This window comes from Telmatherina bonti, assembly GCF_933228915.1.
Source record: "Telmatherina bonti genome assembly, chromosome: 19".
Classification (NCBI taxonomy): Eukaryota; Metazoa; Chordata; class Actinopteri; order Atheriniformes; family Telmatherinidae; genus Telmatherina; species Telmatherina bonti.
The window spans coordinates 4329495-4343430 of NC_136617.1; the positions used below are offsets into that span (position 1 = coordinate 4329495).

Here is a 13936-nt window from a genome sequence, read left to right on the forward strand (position 1 = left end):
TGCAAATATTTTTGTGGAACTGATTATTTGCATGATACTTGTAATACTTTTTCAGAAATTTACTCATTTGATCAAATATAAACTTCAAAGATTTCCAAACAAAATAGAACTACATGAAAACAATCACCTCACTGAAAATCACAGAAAACTAATTCATATAAATATTACTACATAAACCACTGAATGGGATTTTGAAGAGTAAAAAGCTTTAAAAAGGTGTTTCAGTACATTGTAAAATATCTCAAATTAATTTGGATTTATTGACATATTTGTTACCTTTAAGTTTTAGATGAATTTGTTATATTTTTGTATTAGAAAACATCTCTGTTCATGCTACGTGATATCTGGTGGAGGTGCTAAAATTAAATAAGATTTTTTTTTAAAAAAATGACATAAAAGTTCTGGGATTTCAAGTAAAGTTTTGGAGCTAATATATATCTATATCTATATATCTATATCTATATATATATCTATCTATATATATGTATATATATATATATATTTTTTTTTTTTACAAACAAAAAAACACCCTGTAAGAGCCTTCATACTGAAATTTTTTTTATTAAAATGTCAGAATTTTGTTTCCATATAATTTATTTCAAATTATATAAGACAGAAATTTCAAGAAAATTCTCATTACCATCCAAACAATCAATCATTTTTACAAAGTTTATTTCTTTACGTTTTATTTAAAAAAAAAAACAAAAAAGAAAAACTCAAACATTTTTCTAGCAAACTTCAAAAACCACATAAAACAAACAAACAAATCTTTGCATGATTTTATTGAATAAATAGCGGAAGTGGGCAGCGGAGTGGTTTAAAGTTCACGCCGTTCTGTCCCGGACTGATACAATAAAGACATGCGGTGGGCGGGGTTAACTACAACCCAAAACCGTCCTCCTCCGCCTCTGGCTGTTTTTGTCATAGACATGATGTCTATGGTTTTTGTTATTAATATTATTTTTATTTAGTTGTATTCGAGGTTTTAACCCAGAAACTTTTACTGGTCACAGCTATGATGGAAGTCATTCATATGTTAAAGTCCGGGCAACTTTTCGGCTCCGCCGGACGGAAGAGCGCGAGTTAACGGTGCAGCATGCTAGCAGGAGCAGCAACAGGTCGCTCCGGCTAACCGGCTGACCGCTCCGCCCTCCGGCTGACCGCTCCGCCCTCCGGCTGACCGCGCAGCATGGAGCGCGGAACTTTCTCCAAGTACTCCTGGATCGACTTCGTGTTCTCCGTGATCGGAGTGTTTACTTTCCTGGTGGACTGGGGCTCCGACGTGTGGGTGGCCACCGAGTTTTACTGCCGCGGGGACTTCTTCTGGTTCGGTGTGCTGGTCGGACTCATGGTCCTGTCGTCTGTGGTGGTCCAGATGTTCAGCTGGTTCTGGTTCAAGTACGACCGGGAGCTGCCGGGCTTCAGCGGGGAGACCGGGGCGGGAACGGTGCTGTGCGGGGACAGAGTGAAGCTCTTCTGCCTGCTGCACGTGCTGCAGCTCGGCTTCCTCTGCAGGTAAAACCTGGTCCTGGTCCGGATGTTGTACCACATCAGAGGAAGCGTGGTGCCGCCACAGAAAAACAAACCAAAGATCTGAACTAACATCAGTTTATTAACTATTAAACAGAAAAGAAGAAAAACAAAAATTCTTTTTATTCCCTAAATAACCAGAATATCACCTGCAGGTTTCTGACCAAACCTCCAGCTGCTAACCCAGACTAGACCCAGTTAACCCGAGTTACTGACTGGACTAGTTAGCAAGTTATTCAGACTAGACTCAGACCCAGTTAACCTTACTGATGTTTTATCCCAGTTATTGACCAGTAACTTTCCAGTTTAATGCTCCATGAAAGCAGCAGCATCTTGTTTATGTTTACATCCTCTCCATGAAAGTTAAATAACCAGTTTAATCTGCTGTTTTTTATATTTCATCTATTTAAAAAAATGGATTTTCTCATCAGAACATGACCTTAGGTCAGAAAAACAACGTGAGGACAGAAGGCGGAAGGTGGGAATGTGATGCAAACTAAATTACACCTGTCTTCCTCAGTGATGTGGTAACCAGTAAACCCAGTTAGTGAGCTGCAGGGGAAGTTGATGATCTGATGCTCGTCTCTGCAGACACATCTCGGCCATTCGCCAGGGTTTCAGGGTGTGGTGGAAGAGGGAAGAAGGCTCGGAGTACGCCGTCTACCTCATCCATGATCTCAGCATGCTCCGCCTCATCGAGACCTTCTGCGAAAGTGCTCCTCAGCTCATCCTGATGGTCTACGTCATGCTGCGGACTAACCGGGCCCGCGCCGTTCAGTGTGAGTGTCGTATACAGAAATACTGTCGTGAAACGCCAAAGAACTCGGGGAAACTCGCGTTCAACACAAAATACATCGTTACATGCTAGCAGGTTTACATACTGACATGCTAGCAGGTTTACATACTGACATGCTAGTAGGTTTACATTCTAACATGCTAGCAGGTTTACATACTGACATGCTAGTAGGTTTACATACTGACATGCTAGCAGGTTTACATTCTAACATGCTAGCAGGTTTACATACTGACATGCTAGTAGGTTTACATTCTAACATGCTAGCAGGTTTACATACTGACATGCTAGTAGGTTTACATTCTAACATGCTAGCAGGTTTACATTCTGACATGCTAGCAGGTTTACATTCTGACATGCTAGCAGGTTTACATACTGACATGCTAGTAGGTTTACATACTGACATGCTAGCAGGTTTACATACTGACATGCTAGCAGGTTTACATTCTGACATGCTAGCAGGTTTACATACTGACATGCTAGCAGGTTTACATACTGACATGCTAGTAGGTTTACATTCTGACATGCTGGCAGGTTTACATACTGACATGCTAGTAGGTTTACATACTGACATGCTAGCAGGTTTACATACTGACATGCTAGCAGGTTTACATTCTAACATGCTAGCAGGTTTACATACTGACATGCTAGCAGGTTTACATACTGACATGCTAGCAGGTTTACATACTAACATGCTAGCAGGTTTACATACTGACATGCTAGTAGGTTTACATTCTAACATGCTAGCAGGTTTACATTCTAACATGCTGGCAGGTTTACATACTGACATGCTAGTAGGTTTACATACTGACATGCTAGCAGGTTTACATTCTAACATGCTAGCAGGTTTACATACTGACATGTTAGTAGGTTTACATTCTAACATGCTAGCAGGTTTACATACTGACATGCTAGTAGGTTTACATTCTAACATGCTAGCAGGTTTACATACTGACATGCTAGCAGGTTTACATTCTGACATGCTAGCAGGTTTACATACTGACATGCTAGCAGGTTTACATTCTAACATGCTAGCAGGTTTACATACTGACATGCTAGCAGGTTTACATTCTGACATGCTAGCAGGTTTACATACTGACATGCTAGTAGGTTTACATTCTAACATGCTGGCAGGTTTACATACTGACATGCTAGTAGGTTTACATACTGACATGCTAGCAGGTTTACATTCTAACATGCTAGCAGGTTTACATACTGACATGCTAGCAGGTTTACATACTGACATGCTAGCAGGTTTACATACTGACATGCTAGCAGGTTTACATACTGACATGCTAGCAGGTTTACATTCTAACATGCTAGCAGGTTTACATACTGACATGCTAGTAGGTTTACATTCTAACATGCTAGCAGGTTTACATTCTAACATGCTGGCAGGTTTACATACTGACATGCTAGTAGGTTTACATACTGACATGCTAGCAGGTTTACATTCTAACATGCTAGCAGGTTTACATACTGACATGCTAGCAGGTTTACATACTGACATGCTAGCAGGTTTACATGCTAACATGCTAGCAGGTTTACATACTGACATGCTAGCAGGTTTACATGCTAACATGTTTGCATGCTTACGGGCTCAACACACGAGGAGCAACAAACAACAGCTAGAATCTGCAATACGTTTTTGGTTCTGATATTGGACAGAATTTAGGCATTTTCACTGTTACAGATGAATCATGACAAGTCAGGAGATTTTGCTCAAGCTGACAGAAATTTTGCTGTTAACTCTACTTTAAAAAAGAAAAAAAAAACCCCACAAAATCAATGTTTTTCTTGAACTGTCAATGAAACCCTCTCTGATTGGTTGTAAAATAGTGCAACAGCAACAATAGTGGAATAATACCACAGATTTCCGCCTCATTGCGCAGCTTCCAAAGGAAACGACTGGAGAATAAGCGACTTCATCCCGTGTGTCGAGCCCATTAGTTCTATAACATGTTTACAAGCTAATATGTTTACATGTCAACATGTTCGCATGCTAATAAGTTTATATGCCAACATGTTCACATGCTAACATGTTTATATGCTAATATGTTCGCATGCTAATGTAACCCACTCCCTCTATACATCTGCTGTCTCAGAATAGCTCTCTGCACCCCTTGGGCTCAGCGTTGTGTCTCTTTGTTGGGTGAGGGCAGGGCTGTCGTGCAGAGAAATGGACAGGAGACGCAGGTTTCAGGCTTGTGGCAGAGACCTTGATGGCGACCTATTCTTCAAAATTACAGTGCAACACTTACAGGACCTTCAGGGTCATAGGGAAGGTCTCACGTTAAAACACATTCCATTCCAGAACAACAATAGTACAAAAAAAAAAAAAAACCTGCAAGCATACAGGAATTTTACGTAAAATAACTAAGTACAGGGCACAGTAACACATAAAAAAAACATTCAGAACTTAGATTACAGGTACCCTGCACTTCCTGCTTGTGTTGCTTTACAGCACACACACAAGATGGGACAACGTAGTTCTTTATGCCATTTCCAGCCAGCAAAGCTTCAAAACATCAGTTCACAACTTCCATTATCTGCACACACACACCATTGTAGTCCGTCGAATTACACGTTATTTTAACAAACATTCAACAACCAAAGTATGTGTCTGGGTGGTTTTGTTTCAAGATAGCTTTTCTGTACATAGTGGAGAGGACCGTAGGTGCTGCTTACAGGGTAACACGGAAGGTCTGAGAAAAATACGGCGTCTCGCAAACTAAATGTTCCTGACTATGGTGTCCCTTAAAGGACAAACCACACTAAGCTCTCCCTTTTTTTTCTTTTCGGCAAAATATGGCACAACAGTGCCTTCTGCCGGTGCATTCTATCCACTCCCTTATGCTAACATGTTTACAAGCCAACATATTTATATGCTAATATGTTTATATGCTGATATGTTCCCATGCTAACATGTTTAAATGCTAATATGTTCCCATGCTAACATGTTTAAATGCTAATATGTTCCCATGCTAACATGTTTAAATGCTAATATGTTCCCATGCTAACATGTTTGCAAGCTAACATGTCTATATGCTAATAGGTTTGCATGCTAACATGTTTTTATGCTAAGATGAGCCTAGTCTCATTGGTCACGTTAAAGTCCAGACTCGTCCTGTTGTTCCAAGCTTTACCTGAAATCGAACGCATAATAATGTTATAACAGTTATAATACAATGATATTGTGATAGCATATTGCTATAATGTAGCTAGGATAGTAACATGTATTAATGTAATAATGCAGTAATAACATGGTATCACACCAATGATTTTCTATAATACAACAATGCCATAATAGTAATACAAAACAATAACACAAAAATAACTAAATAAGGTGATATATTGCTACAATACCATGCTAACCTGCGCATCCTTCATGTTTAAAGTAGGATTTTCTTTCTGACGTCATATGAAGGCATCACATGGTCCATGTTGACACTGTTCTACCTGTGTCTCTGCAGTCGTGAGCATCGCTGCGTCCACCACGTCCATCGCCTGGATGGTGGTGGACTACCACCGCTCCCTGCGCTCCTTCCTCCCGGACAAAGCCAAGCAGGGTTGGGGCTCCTCCCTCGTCTACTTCCTGTGGAACCTGCTGCTGATTGGTCCTCGCGTGGCCACCCTCGCCCTCTTCTCGTCTGTCCTGCCCAGGTTCATCGCCGTCCACTTCCTGCTCCTGTGGCCCGTTCTGGTGCTGTGGGCGTGGCTACAGAGGACGGACTTCATGGACAGTGCTGGGGGGGAGTGGCTTTACCGGGCCACGGTGGGGCTCATCTGGTACTTCAGCTGGTTCAACGTGGCGGAGGGTCGGACGCGGGGGCGGAGCTTCATCTACCACTCCTTCATCACCACAGACGGCGGCGTCCTGCTGGCGGCCTGGTGGATGCACCGAGACCCGGTCCAGACGGAGGCGTATGGCGTGGCGCTGCTGGTGGCGCTGCCGCTGACCTACCTGCTGGGTCTGCTGCTAAAGGCGCTCTACTACTGCTGCTTCCACCCCAAGCTGTGGCGGCCCCTCACCAGGGACCCCGGGCTGCCCGACGACCTGCCCGACGCAGAAGTGGCCTTCAGAGACGTCTCTGCGCAGGACGACGTCCCGTCCTCCCAGCTGCTCAACAGACGCATGGCGTCCCACGCCGCCCACTTTTACCGGCCGAGACGCGTCGACAGGAGCACCAAACCGGAACTGGACAGAACGGAGACCTCGCAGCTGTGACCGGACCCCCGCCCTGCCGTGTAACCATGGCGACAGCTGTGTGACACCCAGAGAGTAGCAACGGAAGACACTGAAAACACAGAAACAGTTCAATGAATAAATTCACATGGAATTAATAAGTTTTCTGCTTTCAGCGGAAAAATTTAGCCAGAATTTTTCTGCTTTCCGTCTCATTTTCTAAGACATTCTGGTTTCTAAAGAAGACCAAAATAATCAGAAGACAAAAATGAAGAAATCAAATAATTATGGAAATTATGGTGATAAATAAATCTATATAATAAAAAGAAAAAGATTTCACAGGATACATTTTAATGTTACAAAAAAGAAAATGAATAATTCAAACTGGAAACATTTGGATTTTTAATCAAATCCACAATTTAAAAAAAAAATTGATTTAATTTATAAAAGAAAAACAATTGGAAATATAAAACAATCAATTTTTTTTATTTTAGTCTAATTTCAGTAAAGACAAAGTTTGGAGTAAAAAATGGAAAATAAAAAAAACAATTTTTATGAATTTATGAAAAAAATTTTTTTTAGAAAATTTATTTAAGAATAAGTTTTAAAAAAGTAGAATTTTCAACATTTATCTAATTAAAGAAAAGTTTTAAATATTATTGACAGTATTGATTCATTGATGGAGCCTCATCTGGATGTGTTCTTTAGATTTATTCTGCTGCATTTAGTGAACATTTACAGTTTTTCTCGTAGCTCATTTTTTTTTTACAGTGTTGTGTCACGCGGAACACGTTTTACATGTGTGAAGTGTGTGTTACTATGCTAAATGTGTCTCAGGTACCTGGAACAGGTGAAGCTGCTGCTGATTTCTGATGTTTTCATCTTTTAATCTTTTTATTTGTTTGAATGAATTTTGTCCAGATGTTCAGACTTTGTTGGGTCCAGATGTTCAGACTTTGTTGGGTCCAGATGTTCACTTTGGTCCAGATGTTCAGACTTTGTTGGGTCCAGATGTTCACTTTGGTCCAGATGTTCAGACTTTGGTCCGGATGTTCAGACTTTGGTCCAGATGTTCAGACTTTGGTCCAGATGTTGACCTCATTCCTGTTTTGTTGTCATTAAAGTTCCTTTGAAAAAAAAAACTCAGCGCCTGTCCCTTTAAGACTGAAGCTCCGCCTCTGGGAGGAGTTTGTGGCTGAACTTTGGTTCTTCTTCCTTTCTGCGGAGTGTGTCGGTGTGTGTGTGTGTGTGAACAGCTGAAATGTAGCAGGATGACCACCTTCACGTACTCTCTAGTGGACTTTGTGTTCAGCTGTGTGGGGCTGCCGCTGTTCCTGCTGGACATCGGGCTGGACGTGTGGGCGGTGGTGAACTTCTACCAGGACCAGGCCTTCCTGAGTCTGGCCGTGCTGCTGCTGCTGCTGCTGGGCTCCTCCGCGCTGGTCCAGGTCTACAGCTGGCTCTGGTACTCCTACGAGAACTTTCAGATGGAGACGAAGGTGGAGGGATGGATGAGTGTGAACACCGTGAAGCTCCTTCATGTGCTGCAGATGGGAATCTACCTGAGGTGCGTTCAGGGTCCAGAGGAGTGCTGGGAAAAGTCAGCTTTGTGTGAATGCGAGGGTGTCGGTGGCTCAGAGCTTCCTTTAACAGGAAATTCCAACAGAGATCGCTGAGAAATGAAAATGAAATCTGATGAATGTGTTTCCTGTGTTGGAGCGGAGTCGCGTCGTCGGCAGGAGACGCCGTCTGGAGGATCGATCGGACACGACTGGAACATTCCAGACGAAGATAAACACAGAACCACGGAGAGCAAAACAAGAAGTTAATCAATGTTCAGTAAACTTACCATCAGTTAATAAACTTCACCTCCTTTATTTGATAAGTTACCTGCTTTATTATGATCATTCATTTTATTTAAGTATTAAATAGCTTCTGTATTTAATATGATCTAATAGATCAATACTTCTGTCAATATATTTTTTTATTTTTGTTTTATATTAACATTTTTTCATTTTTGGAAAAATTTGCATGAATATTAATATGAAAAGATTTAGTTCAGACGTGGCGACCAGCTGGGAGGAACATGAATAAATAATAAAATGATGAAAATGTTTTAAAATCCTTCAATTTATATCAAATTATTGATATATAATATTTTATTATGATCCCACCTCCTCACCTTGCCTCCCCTCCCTTCCTCACCTTGCCTTCTCCTGTCCTCCCAGCAGATGCTCATGTCTCCCTTTGTCCTCCTCAGACATGCAGGAGTCCTGGAGGTGTCCCTGAAGAGCTTCAAGTCCAGAGACGGCAATCCTGAAGGTCTGGCGGTCTACCTGAGCCACGATCTGTGCATGCTCCGGTTCTTCGAGACCTTCTCGGAGAGCGCTCCTCAGCTCGTGCTCATGATCACCATCTCCCTGCAGGAGGGGCAGCTGGACCTGATCACAGGTGGGTGTGATGTGTTCAGGGTCCTCCAGCTGCACGGTGGGAACATCTGTCTGCAGCTGGAGGCAGGATGTGGCTCGGCCTTCCCTGATAGAGACTCTGTCCTCAGGACACGCCGTCCATGCTGTCCACAAACTATTCCACATCTTCATCCAGGTTTCCACTCAGAACATTTTAAATGAGCTTTGGTCCAGAGAAGACGGTGTGTTTCTGGATCCTTTTCACATATGATGGAGCTTTAACCTGCATGAACTGGGTTCACACTGGTTTCTGGAAGCTTCCTGAGTCCATGCACTGGTTTCCAGTAGAGAATCATGTCTGCTGTTAATGTATCCAGCCTTGTCCCCAGCCTACAGGGATTCCCTCAGATTCTCTGACATCGTACACAGCAGACGGAGGATCAGTCTCAGACTGCTGAAGTTCTGTCCATCTTTCTACCAGCTCTGAATATTTCTCTCCTCTTCCTCAGTGCTGAAGGCTACGGGTTCGATCTCGGCCGTGGCCTTCAGCGTGACCACCTACCACCGCTCCCTGCGCTCCTTCCTGCCCGACAAGGCCAAGCAGTCGGTGGGCTCGTCCGTGGTCTATTTTGTGTGGAACCTGCTGCTGCTGACGTCTCGCCTGGTTGCCATGGCGCTCTTCGCCTCCATTCTGCCCTGCTTCATCTTCACGCACGTCCTCTGCTCCTGGCTGCTGCTCTTCTTCTGCGCCTGGCGATGCCAGACGGACTTTATGGACGGCGCCGGTGCGGAGTGGGTCTACCGAGCCACCGTCGGCCTCATCTGGTACTTCAACTGGTTCAACGTAGTGGACGGGAAGACCAGGACCAGGACTCTGCTGTACCACTCCTACATCCTGGCCGACATCTCCGTCCTGTGTGCCGTTTGGTTCTGGAAAATGAGCACCGACCCGCCTCACTTTGCGTTCCCGCCCCTGTACGCTGGCATCACTGCCATCGCCGTGGTGACGGTTTACATCGTCGGCCTCCTAGTGAAGTTCGGATACTACAAGTTCTTCCATCCGAACGTCCACAGAGACGAACTGAAAGGGGACAGCAGCGAGACGGAGAGGCTGTCGCCCGGAGACCAGGTCGACGGTCTTGTCAGGATGATGGCAGTGCACGCCGATGATGTCACAGAGCGCAGCCAACCAGAACGAAGCAACAAGCGGATGAGGAAGCTGGCTGAGAGGTTCTACTCCTGACCTGGAGGTGGGCCACAGAGTCCCGATCAGGATCGCAGACTCCCTCATCACCAGAGACGCCGTCTTCCCTCCTCGTGTCTGCAAGTCGGGATGAGGACGTAAACCGTGACACGTTCAGGTTCTGCAGGTCTGGAAAAAAACCAAAACTAAATGTTTTACTCGCCTGCTCAAGAGCCAGTCCGACTTGTCTAGATCCTAACTGAAGACCTGGAGGATGTGGACTGGACTCTGGTCTCCATACCGACCTGTACGGGCCTTTCGGATCGCATGCTGACCCGGTTCAGACTCCGCAGGAACATCGGTTTTCCCACTGCAGAGAAAGCAGCACAGAGACGAGTTTGGACAGATGTGGACAAACATCTGGGACGTGGACCTGGTGCTGGGAATCTTCCCACCGAAGCTGCTTCAGATTATTTGAAAATAATTTTATTTAGACGATGATTCGGGAGGAAAATGGGCTGGAGGTCGCAGCTTCAAGGAATTATTCAGCCATAACCAGGAAGGCGTGGAAGGCGGGGCTTTTACAAGTGCTAATTTGCATATGATTTGCATATTTACCTCACAGAATACTAATGAGGTGCAGATCCATGGCTCTTCATCAGAGGAAGACTAACAGCTGACTTCCTGTCAGCTGCTCAGGAGGAACAGTCGGCAGTTCGATTTCCCGTTACACCGAGGTGCCCTTGTGCAAGACACTGTGCCACCCCCTCCCTCCTGGCCCCCCATCCCCCTGCCTCCTCGCCCCCCATCGCTCACCTCCACGCCCCCCCATCACCTGCTAATGAAAAATAAATAATTCCTAAATAAAACATCTGAAATGTTTCTGTTGCCTGACATCAGAACCGTTTTCGGCTTCATGGAGAGAATATATTAAGTTTGTTTACATCCAAAGTAGTAGAAAGGAAACATTTTCCAGATGGACACAATGTCCACAACAATGCAGGATGAAGATCCTGATCCGTACAAATTGCAGCAGCCAAATTAAAGCTACATTAGCATTAGCATTGCTAAACATGCTGGAGGAGGATGAAGGTGATCGGCCTCATTGGATCAGAACCAAAACAAACAGGACACCCGGAACTGACTGCACGGTCCAAGAGTCAAACAGGAACTGGAAGCGGTTCCTGTTTGAACGGGACTGGATAAAACTGGTTCTGAGCAGTCTCACAAGAAAACCTCTGTTATTTATCCGCATGTAGAGACATCTGGGAGGAAAAAACGTCTTAGCGGGGAACAGAAGACCTTTAGCCAGGACAGGGACCAAACCGCTAGCCAAGACAGGGACAGAAATGTTAGCCAGGACAGGGACCAAACCGTTAGCCAGTACAGGGACCAAACCGTTAGCCAGGACTGGTACCAAACCATTAGCCAGGACGGGGACCAAACTGCTAGCCAGGACAGGGACCAAACCGTTAAGCCAGGACAGGGACCAAACCACTAGCCAAGACAGGGACAGAAATGTTAGCCAGGACAGGGACCAAACCGTTAGCCAGGACTGGTACCAAACCATTAGCCAGGACGGGGACCAAACTGCTAGCCAGGACGGGGACCAAACCGTTAGCCAGGACAGGGACCAAACCGCTAGCCAGGACAGGGACCAAACCGCTAGCCAGGACAGGGACCAAACCGCTAGCCAGGACAGGGACCAAACCGCTAGCTAGTACGGGGACCAAACCACTAGCCAGTACGGGGACCAAACCACTAGCCAGTACGGGGACCAAACCACTAGCCAGTACGGGGACCAAACTGCTAGCCAGTACAGGGACCAAACCGTTAGCAATGATGGGGACCGAACCATTTGCCAGTACAGGGACCAAACAGCGAGCCAGGGCGGGGACCAAACTGTTAGCCATTACAGGGACTAAACCATTAGCCAGGACAATGGACCAAACAGTTAGCCAGTCCAGGGAACAAACCGCTAGCCATCGCAGGGACCGAATCATGTGCCAGGATGGGGACAGATACGTGAGCCATGGCAGGGACCAAACCGTTAGCCAGTACAGGGACCAAACCATTAGCCAGTACAGGGACCAAACCATTAGCCAGGACAGGGACCAAAACGCTAGCCAGGACAGGGACCAAAACGCTAGCCAGGACAGGGACCAAACCATTAGCCAGGACAGGGACCAAACCGCTAGCCATGACGGGGACCTAACCAATCTCCAGGACGGGGACAGAAACATTAGCCAATACAGGGACTGTTGCAGCTGACTGTCCAACGCCATTATCTACTTAGCCGCTGCAGGCTAAACACAGGAGATATTGATGACGCGCACCAAGATGTATGTTCTCCTTATTGCGTTTGTTTATTTTTATAGTTACTTTAAATAAATTACAAAGAACAAACAATACGCAGAGCAAAAACATCTAACTGTGGTCAACAAAAAGTTTACTCCCGAGCTCACCCCACTTCTACATCCTTACAGCCAAAACGATGCGCTCAGGTCAGTGCAACTATTTGTAATGTGTGCGTTCACACCCAAAGTGACACACCCTCCACCCAAGTGCCAATCAAGCCTGCACACATCAGCATATTCGCAGACATTCATGTCTTATAATATGGCTCCTACAGGGACCAAACAGTGAGCCAGGACGGGGACCAAACCGCTACCTAGTACGGGGACCAAACCACTAGACAGTACGGGGACCAAACTGCTAGCCAGTACAGGGACCAAATCGTTAGCTGTGACGGGGACCGAACCATTTGCCAGTACAGGGACAAAACAGCGAGCCAGGGCGGGGACCAAACTGTTAGCCATTATAGGGACTAAACCGTTAGCCAGGACAATGGACCAAACAGTTAGCCAGTCCAGGGACCAAACTGCTAGCCATCACAGGGACTGAATCATTTGCCAGGACGGGGACAGATATGTTAGCCATGGCAGGGACCAAACCGTTAGCCAGGACAACGGACCAAACCGTGAGCCAGGACAACGGACCAAACTGTGAGCCAGGACAACGGACCAAACCGTTAGACAGGACAAAGGACCAAACCGCTAGCCATGACGGAGACCAAACGTTAGCCAGGACGGGGATCAAACGTTAGCCAGGACAGGGACCAAACCGCTAGCCAATACAGAGACCAAACAGCGAGCCAGGGCGGGGCCCAAACTGTTAGCCAGTATAGGGACTAAACCGTTAGCCAGGACGACTGACCAAACAGTTAGCCAGTCCAGGGACCAAACCGCTAGCCATTACAAGGACCAAATCATTTGCCAGGACGGGGACAGATACGTTAGCCATGGCAGGGACCAAACCATTACCCAGTAGGGACCAAACCTTTAGCCAGGACAGGGACCAAAACGCTAGCCAGGACAGGGAACGAACCGCTAGCCAGGACAAGGACCAAACCACGAGCCAGGACAGGGAACAAACCGCTAGCCAGGACAGGGACCAAACTGTTAGCCAGGACGGGGACAGAAAAGTTAGACTTAGACTTAGACTTAGACTTAGACAGACTTTATTCATCCACAAGGGAAATTCAGGACAGGGACCAAACCATTAGCCAGGACAGGGACCAAAATGCTAGCCAGGACAAGGACCTAACCTTTAGAAAGGACAACGGACCAAACCGCTAGCCAGGACGGGGACAGAAACTTAAAGCCAGGACAGGATGACGGGGACTGGATTGGTGAGTTTTATGTGGAAAATGGGAAGTCCAGTTGTGGTCATTTCTCTGTGGGGGACATGAAACCTGATCATCGGTAGTTTCGGCCCACCAGGAGTCCAAACAGAAACGAATCATTTGAATGATTTCAACCTTAAAATGCAGATTT

At 45.6% G+C, this 13936-nt stretch overlaps 2 protein-coding genes across 2 annotated transcripts; both read left to right on the top strand.

Moving 5' to 3' along the window:
• Positions 1–1189: 1189 nt before the first annotated feature.
• xkr8.3 (XK related 8, tandem duplicate 3) lies at positions 1190–6629 on the top strand (the record flags this gene model as incomplete). Its single annotated transcript, XM_079258548.1, has 3 exons — positions 1190–1515; positions 2122–2309; positions 5797–6629. 3 exons carry the CDS (start codon positions 1190–1192, stop codon positions 6549–6551), a joined length of 1269 nt encoding a protein of 422 aa, XP_079114674.1. The 3' UTR covers positions 6552–6629.
• Positions 6630–7780: 1151 nt separating this feature from the next.
• On the top strand, positions 7781–10923 carry LOC306769817 (XK-related protein 8-like; the record flags this gene model as incomplete). Its single annotated transcript, XM_079258549.1, has 3 exons — positions 7781–8076; positions 8770–8960; positions 9427–10923. The coding sequence occupies 3 exons, from the start codon at positions 7781–7783 to the stop codon at positions 10158–10160; spliced, it is 1221 nt and encodes a 406-aa protein (XP_079114675.1). The 3' UTR covers positions 10161–10923.
• Positions 10924–13936: the final 3013 nt, after the last annotated feature.